The following is a 10021-nucleotide window of genomic DNA, read 5'->3' as shown; positions in this document are numbered from 1 at the left end:
CATGCTATTACGTACCATCACAAAAAGTATCTCACATATGCTTGATGACACCTCTATAAACCTAACCTTAACCTAACCCCCAACCATTACAAAGTCCACTGTTCATTACCTAAACTCTGCTACGGGTATGTTTCATGGCCATAATGACACAGTTTTCATTAGGTTCTTCATCATTCTGTAAGTAGAGACATCAGTGGGACGTTCCACTGTATGTTTACGCTGTCCTCACATTCCTGCCCACTCCCTCCTTCCCTCCCCTCTCGATCTTTCCCCAGACAATGGGACTTGTTCACTTGCCAAAACACAGTGCACAAGAAAGAATAAAAATGAAAGCAGTGATAAAGTGTTTCATCTGTGAGTTTTTGTCACTTTTTATGTTATGGTATTTTGTGTTCTACATCATTCTACATATTTTGTTCAATACAGCAGTATATTTGTGTTTTATAGGTCTGAATCTACTCGTTAACATGGGTGAGTATAATTCTCTGAATATTATTGAAAACAATTATTTTAACTTGACAGTATTGTTTGTGATGAATATCTCAATACAAAGATACACTGTAAAAACCTCACAAGAAAAGGGCTAGGAACAGATTTAGGTTAGCTTTTCAATTATTTATTTAAGAGAATATTTTTGCTTAATTAATTGTTATTTAAAACTTTTGCCTGAGACTTTTGCACCGTACTGTAAATGCTAATAATGGTTTGGTGACTTTTGTATACAATATAAATGGATTTATCTGCATGCTTTAGAAACATACTTTTTCATTCATGCTTTTACTTTCTCCTAAGTGACAGCCACCAAACTGGTGTGTTACTTCACTAACTGGTCCCAGTACCGATCTGGAGAAGGTAAATACCTGCCTGAGAACATGGACCTTCATCTGTGCACTCACCTGGTCTTTGCCTTCGCTGTCATTAATTATGCTAACAAGCTTGAAATCTCAGAGTGGAATGACCCAACACTCTACCGGTCCTTCAACAGCCTCAAGACGCAGTAAGAATTGTATTTAATTAACTTAGTTAATGCTGATTCACATGTGCCTCTTAGTTTTTGTTGGTTAATTTAAACGTTTGTATTATTGTATTGAGTAGATATGCAGTAGCAAACACAGACACACACAGATATTGTGAACTTTAATATATTGTCTGAAAGTTGGTGACTTCTCTCCCATCTCCCTGAATTTGTGCAGAAACCCCATGCTGAGGACTTTGCTGTCTGTGAGAAAGCACAGTGATGGAGATGCCCAGTGAGCTAGAGCTTTTCAGCCTTCCATGCCTTCCCTCCAGAAATAAACTGGCACACATGTAGCTAGATTCTGTTGTCTTCTACGGTTTACGATTACATATTTCCAGCAGCATCAGTTTTACACATTCTGCTGTACATATTTTGGCGTCAGAATTTGTGTTTTTATTTTATGTTTTATTGTTGTTCAGCGTCCAAAAATGTCAATATTTTGCTTAGGTTCTCCATCATGGTTTCCAATGCTGCCACCCGCCAGACGTTTATCCAGTCGTCCATCAGCTTCCTGAGGAAATATGGCTTTAATGGTCTGGACCTGGACTGGGAGTACCCTGGATCGCGCGGAAGCCCTCCCGAGGACAAGCAGAGATTCACTGAGCTCTGTAAGGTGCGTTATCTATCATCTCCAGCCACCATCACAGCTAGTGTTGTTTTTGGCAGCCTGTTTTAGTAATTTTAGTCTTTGTGTCAAGCTGTCATTTTAGTTTTTATTAGTTTTGGTCACGTTCATACTCTTTTTAGTCTAGTCAAGTTTCAGTCGACTAAAAGTCTGCGCATTTTAGTCTTATTTTAGTCAGAATTATCTATCTATTTTCGTCTAGTTTTAGTTGACGAAAACTGATGACATTTAGTCTAGTTTAATTTAGTCTCTTTCTAATCAAAACTGAAGTAGTCTAAGCAGTAGTCTCCAGAGGCATGTTAATGCCAAACCATTTGTTTAATGTATTGGTTTAGATTGGTTTATTTGGCCAACAAGGGATGCTTAGTACACATGCAGTCAGTCAGGTAGAACTAAGAACCCACTTTACACTCTCTCATACAAACAAATACACACGCACACACACAGTACACAGTCACACATGGTAACCCACTTTACACTCTCTCACAAACACACACACACACATGCTAGTCACACACGTTTGTCTCAACCAGCCAACGTTTAAAGCTAACGTTAAAATGAGACACATTAAGCACAGCCTCATGAGTTAGCTCATAATAATAACGCGACTAAACTAGACGAAATAACGTTATAACATTTTGACTCGTTTTTAATTTGTAAACTACATTTCTTCTCGTTTTTATTTGTCAACAATATTGCATTATACATTTAATTATAGTCATCGTCACGTGACCAGCATTTACGTCTCGTCTCGTTTTGGTCACTTGTGGTCACTTAATATTGTCGTCAACAAACCTTTATCTAGTCAATTTTCGTTGACAAAAGTGTCGTAAAAAACAGACGTCCTTTTGAAGGAGTAGTAAAAAGTAGTTGGAGGCAAAATATCTTTCAATAGCCCAAGGCAGCTCGATGGTTTATTTGGCAAGGCAGAGTGTGCGTTCACAAACACATACAGGAGAAGACAAAGACCTAAGCCCCAAACTCCCAGTATAGCCCAAATTAGGATAATTCCCCCACCCTGGGAACTTCTATGACGGTATCACACCCACATCCTGCGTGCTTGGTGTTTTGGCTGGTAAAGTGGTTGATGAACTTCTACAACAGCTGGAAAAGCCCATTTCTACTGACTCCCCCTCAAATGTCCCAGGCCTCGGTCCTTGAAGCAACACAACTCCACTTCAACTCTTCTCGACCCGAACTATCCCATCCTTTATCACTAATTCTGGCAACCCTAATTACTAAATCAACTATCCAATTGATTTAGTATACTTGTCACTGTTTGGACAACAACAGCCTATTTTTACCAGGATCCAGATTCCTTTCTTATGATGAGGTTGGCCTGTAACGTTCCGGTCAAAACATGCTTTGATGAGTGGAGTTTTAGGAACTGCAGAGTATCATAACTGCGTAGTAGTCAGCCATTTTAGGCCCATCACTCTGACCTGGTGTAACCCTGCCTAAGTTACTTGCCTAGCTGTCCCATAATCATTAATTTCCCACGACATACCCTCCCCCGGGGGTTTTACCAACCCCCACACAACTTCAGGGAATGATTATGGCAAAGATAAACATAACACAAATACAAAAATGTATTATAAAAAAAATATAATTGAATATAGAAAATAACAAACTTCAACCTAAAGCGCGCCCTTAACGTACAAAAGGAAAATGGTAATATAGAAAAATAGTACTGAAATATAGTAAGTACTAAACACTTAATATACTGTGCTGTGCTTTTTATTAAATGAAATGTGTGTGAATAACTCCTAACTTGTTTGGTCAAAAATATGTGGAGTGTAACTGAGCATCATTGTTTGGAGCAATGCTCAGGTGCTAACTAAGAGAAGTAAAATAACTTTCTGAACAATCCCTTCGTGCTTGATCCCTCTGGTGGACAGTAGATTAGGCCTCTTTTCTTCACCCCCCTCAGGGGCCCTATCTGCCTCTTCAGCCACAGACCTGACCCTACCTTGCTTTACTCCATTCGCCGCGCTGGGGAGGTCATAGAAACTCAGATACAACTGGGCGTCTGCGAGAAGTCAGAGTTAGTTTTGTAATTCTATGGCGTGGATCACAGCTATGGTGGAGGGGCGTTGTGAGACCACCAGGGATCGGAACATAGGAATGCAATAACTCCAACAGCATTATCATTATCAATATACCTAAACAGATCAACACAACTACCCCAACTTTGGCAAACTGAAATCCTAATTTTTCCCAATTATCTTCAGCCCAGAAGAAACAATCTTTCCCATGGCTGGCATTCTCCTTAACCTCCTGTCCGAATGACTTCAGTTTGATCATGGCTCGTGTGAAACTGACATCTGGGGCAGTGTGATCAGGTATATAAGTGCAGCATACTCACCAAGTGCATTTATCTGTGTAGGGTATAACCCTCTACTGTATAACCTTCTACTGGTTGTAGTAGATGTAGTTAACCCATTCAGCGTTCTTTGTTTATGGCGGTCCATGGAAGAATGGATTCCCAACCTAATGCTATCTCATTAGCTTAAACTCTTCAGAGATCCCTCCTGGCTGGCTTATAGCATCAGTCACTGTGCCTGACATGTTAGCTTGTTTTAAGCAGCTGGGCCCTTGGAAGGGTTGTCAGGGGTTAGTTCAAACTTTAAAACATCTAGTTACAACTTTCACATTTACATTTACACCTCCATTGGCAGGTTTAAAGTTACATTCAATTACTTTTACTGGTTGGCATTAGAAATGACTTTAGTTAGATACTCATAGAGACATTGCTGTGCATTCCTTCTTCCACTACAATCCCCTGGCTCTCACTAACCTCCACCTCCTCCTCCAGCCAAAACGTGGAAGGAGAAGAGTCAAGCTGTATGGAAGTTGATGGCCAGGAACTCAAGAGGTTGAGTCTCCGCTCTCGCGGCTGGTAGTTCCTCCGGGCACCAGCTCGAGTCATTCATTGACTTTGAAGGGGGACTAGTCACTAGTCCTCAGGCAGTTGTTGCTTTTGCCCAAATGGCTTCCAGCAGTTGCGTTGTCTGGTCTGCTGGAAGAGACTCATAGTGTCTCTGACCTTGGCCGGGTTTCCCAGATTCTTTAAGAAGCTCTTAACGCAAAGATCTTCTTAAAAATGTTTTAAGAGCGTTCGAGAGCGCCCTTAGAACGTTCTTAAGACGCTCTTAGCCTTAAGAGCGTTTTAACGAATCTGGGAAACCCGGCCCTTAACTGTGCCTCAGCCCTCCAGCACAGACATTGTCCAGATTCAGTGCGGATCTGGTTCCTCCAATTTGGTCCTCCTACAACTTATAAGTCTGGGATTTTTTTTTTTTTAACATGTGGAATAAACAGTCATACCGTTTTTTCTTTCCCCAATAGTGGCTTCTTTTGACTTATTATTGTTTAAATGTATTATTACGTAACAAATCCTAATTTAATTTTCCCTACCTCTTATAATAGACCTCAACAAGTTTCACCCCTCTCGATCAAGCCTGCCAATTGATGTGTATGCGCCATTATCCCATGCCCCATAACGATGACAGTGGCTTTCTCAGACATTTACTTGGGAAAGCCTTGAACTGCTGCCACCCCCCTAAATCAAGATGGGAACCTCCTCTCTACTCTGACAATGCTACAGATTAGTGAGCTACGGGTTGTTTCCAACCCCCCTCCCCTGATACCTGGGTGAACATAACAGTGGCATAATGATGGCAGTTTAATACATACAAATGGAAGGGTTGGGTGTAGTCGGGTACGGTCACTGCAGGTGCCTGGTGTACGAATGCCTCCTCGCCCTCGCCATTCCAGGTCAATTTAGTCGATAGCAGGGTACTCCCTGCTTTCATGATCATGTCCCATAGTGGTGCTACCATGCTCTGGTGCCCATTCCAAATCTTCGTGCCAGGTGCTCCTTCGGTTTTTCAGTATTACTATTTCTTTAGGGCGGTTTCATTTATAAATTCAGATTTAAAGGGTGAAACAGTCTTCAGAGCCTGTCCTACCATGACTGAGCTCAAAAGGAGCATGTTGATATACATAAGAATGGTGTTGGACAAAGTACTTTGGTCATCGCGGTACATTTAGCAAACTAGGTGCATGGGTCGGATGCTACTGTCTCAAGTGCATCTGAGTGAGCTTTCTCACTTCACTTCTGTCCTTTTCCCACGTCTTCCCCTCATACTCTCTGAACTTTTCTATTGCATGGACCACATGATCAGAGAATTCAGCAAAAGTCATTGATGTCAGACCCATTACCTCATCCAGTCTGCCTTTCACTTGGGCTGGGAGCTTGTTGATCACACTCTGCCTGAACATGGCTCTCTGGAGTGCATCCTTCTCCGGGCTGTCTCCCAGCTCAGTTCTCCATCTTCAGGGTTTTAGCAATGTGAGCTAAGGGAGTTTCAGTGTCTCCCAGGAGCTCTCCTGTGAGGAGCTCAAGTTTCACCCGAGTGGGAAACTTGTTCCTAAAGGCCAAAATATGCTTCTGCGTCTCCGTTTACGGATGGGCGGGCGCACGGATACGCACGGATACGGATGGATAGACTGCATTTATGGTTCTCTGTAGGCTGTGGGTGCTGAAAACAATTCACCTCCAGAAGAGTAGGTGGCGCAACGGTTTTTGTAAGACGTTGTCGAGTGTTTATTTACCTAGGTTACCGAGAAGTCAGAGCAAATTTACAAATTAGCCATTTCATCAATTAAATATGCAAATTTTCAGCAACTACACTGCCCATTTCTCGTCACATTTGAATTCAGATGCTGATTTACATGACTGTTTAGCTGAAATATGAATTGTAAAAACTTACACCAATGGCGGTCAAAGGATTGTGTTCGTCCTGTTAATCACGGCAACCCCGCCCCTGACGCAAGCGGTTCTTAATACTGACCAAACACAGCCAAGGGGGTCTCCGTAGCCCTCCGAAATTACGACGGATAGTTAGAAAATTCAGGAGGTGCACGTCAAGCTCTCCGAGGCTCTCCGAGGGCTGACGGAGAGCTCGTAGAGGGCGTTCCACAGAGACGAGGGCGTTCCCACGTGTCCGTTTTTCAAAAAACGCAGAAGCATACATCGACCTTAAGATTAGGGATGTCACGAGAACCGATACTTACGGTACCTTCCGATGCTAAAATAACAAAACACCGACGATGCCCATTTTTTTGAAGCACCGTAAGTACCGTGAGCGCCGATGCCAGATGTTAGCATCGGTGCTGCGCCTTCAGGAGTGTTCCAGTCGACGTTTACATTAAGAAAAACAAGATAACAACTGCTGCTTTAGCGATCGCCCCGCTTCGACTTGTTGACAAGAAAGGCAAAAAAAGTAGTTTGCGTTTGAGGGAGATGACCGTGGCGTTATAATTAATCCGCAGAAGCCATTATGCAAAAAATGCTACCACAGTCTTCAGACCAAGGGGGAATACTTCCAATTTAGCTAAGCACCTGAAAGATCGTCATCTGGATTTGTTTAAAGAATTCAAGGCAAGTTCTGATTCAGTTCCAGAAGAGGCGCAGCACCGATGCTTTCATCTGGCATCATACAAAATAAATCAATGTTCGTTGAAGTCGCGGCAAAATTCTGAATACATCCAAAGAATGCTCTTTTTCTGTTTGTTTAATCTGTCATACTAAAATACACGTTACATGATGTTTGAGATGGTGGGCACGTGTGTTACAATGGCTTATGTACATAGTTTAGGTTAGTTGTAGTTTTAACGTTAGCCCATAGCTTAGAAGGTAAACTCATGTCATGTTCATCTTGTTAGCTGAATGGCTTAATTGCACTTTATTATGTTGTGCTATGCTCTATTGCACATGTTTTGTATGTCTTTGTAGGACATTTTGCTATTTTTCAAATATTTTAAAGAAGTTCATGGTTCAAGTAGCCTACATGGAATCTTAGACAATCCTCTTTTTTTTACCATGGTATCGAAATTAGCATCGAGAATCGTGTTATTTTAATGGTATTGGCACCGACTACTGAATTTTTGGTATCGTGACACCCCTACCTAAGATGCTGCCACAGTCCTGGACGGCAGGCGTTAAACAGATCCCCATCCTGTGACTGCTTGAAGGTCAAACGGTGGAGTAGGCTCCCCTCGAGCATCTCCCTCATCTCCCCCACTCCAAAGCTCCTGCTCAGGATGGCCTTGATATCACCAATGGCCAGCAGGTGGCCCACAGTCTCTTCCTCGAACGCATGGATCCACCTCCCTGCTCTCTCCCGGAGGTCAGGAATCCGTTCCATTAATCCAATCATGTCCATGGCTGCCTAAGGAATATAGCGCAGTGCCTCTGACCAGGATTGGCACTTGATACTGGACTGGTGGTCTGACATTTCCCCATGGCCCCAGACGCTTGGTTTCCTCTTCATCAGTACTGGAGTATTCTGTATGGTCACTTCCTAACTCATTGCCTGTCTTTCCCTGGAGCCCCCCCTTCCGCATGACAGTCTTTTTAGTGCGGGGGCGTTCAGCTTCTTTCAGCTCAGCTCTGACATGAGCATAAGCTCCCTTACTAACCCTCACTGGTCTCTCATCATTATCAAAGTCACTGGGCGTGACATCTTCTTGGTCAGAGATAGCAATTTCTCTGACCTTGCCACTGAACTTGACTCTTGGCTCTACCCCCGTACGACCATGGCCTGCACGGTGGCAGCTTCTTTGGGGGTGTGGGAGTAGGTAATGTCTTAGGGTCCTGGAGACTCTCTCAACAGGCCTTGGCGGCGGTTCTGTAGTTCGTTCCTTTGAATCAGAAATCAGCAAGGGATTTATTCGCCATGAAAGTTTGCACAGACAAGGAATTTGCTTTGGCAGAAAGGTGCATACAATAAACATATAGGAATCTTAAATTTAAATATGTGGTCTAACTATACTAAGGATACATAAACTAGCAATACTAAGTGGAATACAATTAAATAAAATATAAGTGGGCATAAAATAAAATATAAGTTGCCAATTTACAATATAAAATACAATATAAAATACAAATATTACAGGAATTGAATGTAGTGCAAAATGTAAATAGTTTTAAGACATTAAGTCATTAATATCAGTGTGAGCTCTTGGCCTTGTTGAGGAGGCCAACAGCGGAAGGGAAGAAACTGTTTGTGTGGCTTGAGGTTTTGGTCCTGATGGACCGCAGCCTTCTGCCGGAGGGGAGTGAATGAAACAGGGAGTGTCCAGGGTGGGAGGAGTCCGCCACAATCTTCTTCACTCGTCTCAGGGTCCTCGAGGTGTGCAGGTCCTCGAGGGAAGGCAGATTGCAGCCAATCACCTTCTCCGCAGTGCAGATGATACGCTGCAGCCTGCTCTTGTCCTTGGCAGTGGCGGCAGCGTACCAGATGGTGATGGAGGAGGTGAGGATAGACTCAATGATGGCTGTGTAGAAGTGCACCATCATTGTCTTTGGCAGGTTGAACTTCTTCAGCTGCCGCAGGAAGTACATCCTCTGTTGTGCTTTCTTGGTGAGGGAGCTGCTGTTCAGTTCGCACTTGAGGTCCTGGGAGAGAATAGTGCCCAGGAAGCGGAAGGACTCCACAGTGTTGACTGGGGAGTCACACAGGGTGACGGGGGTGAGTGGGGCTGTGTTCTTCCTGAAGTCCACAACCATCTCCACTGTCTTGAGAGCATTGAGCTCTAGTTTGTTCTGGCTGCACCAGGTCACCAGGTTGTCCGCTTCCCACCTATAGTCGGACTCGTCTCCACCAGAGATGAGCCCAATGAGGGTGGTGTCGTACGCAAACTTCAGGAGTTTGACAGACGGATGACTGGATGTGCAGCTGTTGGTGTACAGGGAGAAGAGCAGAGGAGAAAGGACGCAGCCCTGGGGAGATCCAGTGCTGATGGACTGGGAATCAGAGACTTGTGTTCCCAGCTTAACGCACTGCTTCCTGTCAGACAGGAAGTCTGTGATCCACCTGCAGGTGGAGTCAGGCACGTTCAGCTGGGAGAGCTTGTCCTGAAGCAGAGCGGGGATGATGGTATTAAAGGCAGAGCTGAAGTCCACAAACAGGATCCTGGCGTAGGATGCTGAGGAGTCCAGGTGCTGTAGGGTGAAGTGGAGGGCCATATTAACTGCATTGTCCACAGACCTGTTGGCTCTGTAGGCAAACTGCAGGGGGTCCAGTAGAGGGTCTGTGATGGATTTGAGGTGTGCTAGCACCAGGCGCTCAAAAGACTTCATTACCACAGAGGTCAGGTTGACGGGTCTGTTGTCATTATGTCCAGTTGGCCTGGGCTTTTTGGGCACAGGGATGATGGTGGAGGACTTGAGACAGGCTGGCACATGGAAAGTCTCCAGGGAGGTGTTGAAGATGTAGGTAAACACCGGAGACAGCTGGTCAGCGCAGTTCTTGAGGGTGGCTGGAGAGACAGAGTCCGGCCCAGCTGCTTTGCGGGGGTTCTGTCTCTTG

General features: G+C 44.0%; 1 protein-coding gene across 1 annotated transcript in view; it reads left to right on the top strand.

Annotated features, from left to right (window-relative positions):
- The first annotated feature begins 285 nt into the window (after positions 1-285).
- LOC124470632 (chitotriosidase-1-like) overlaps positions 286-10021 on the top strand; it is a 35565-nt gene continuing 25829 nt past the window's right edge. Inside the window, exons 1-5 of the mRNA XM_047024576.1 lie at positions 286-354; positions 448-471; positions 793-997; positions 1194-1250; positions 1466-1631. Of these exons, the coding sequence (XP_046880532.1) occupies positions 327-354; positions 448-471; positions 793-997; positions 1194-1250; positions 1466-1631 (480 nt within the window). The 5' untranslated portion in view covers positions 286-326. The remainder of the gene's footprint in view (positions 355-447; positions 472-792; positions 998-1193; positions 1251-1465; positions 1632-10021) is intronic.

This window comes from Hypomesus transpacificus, chromosome 9 (genome assembly GCF_021917145.1).
Source record: "Hypomesus transpacificus isolate Combined female chromosome 9, fHypTra1, whole genome shotgun sequence".
Taxonomy (NCBI): Eukaryota; Metazoa; Chordata; class Actinopteri; order Osmeriformes; family Osmeridae; genus Hypomesus; species Hypomesus transpacificus.
The sequence above is the reverse complement of the archived record's forward strand: the minus strand, read 5'-3'. Positions and strand labels throughout refer to the sequence as shown.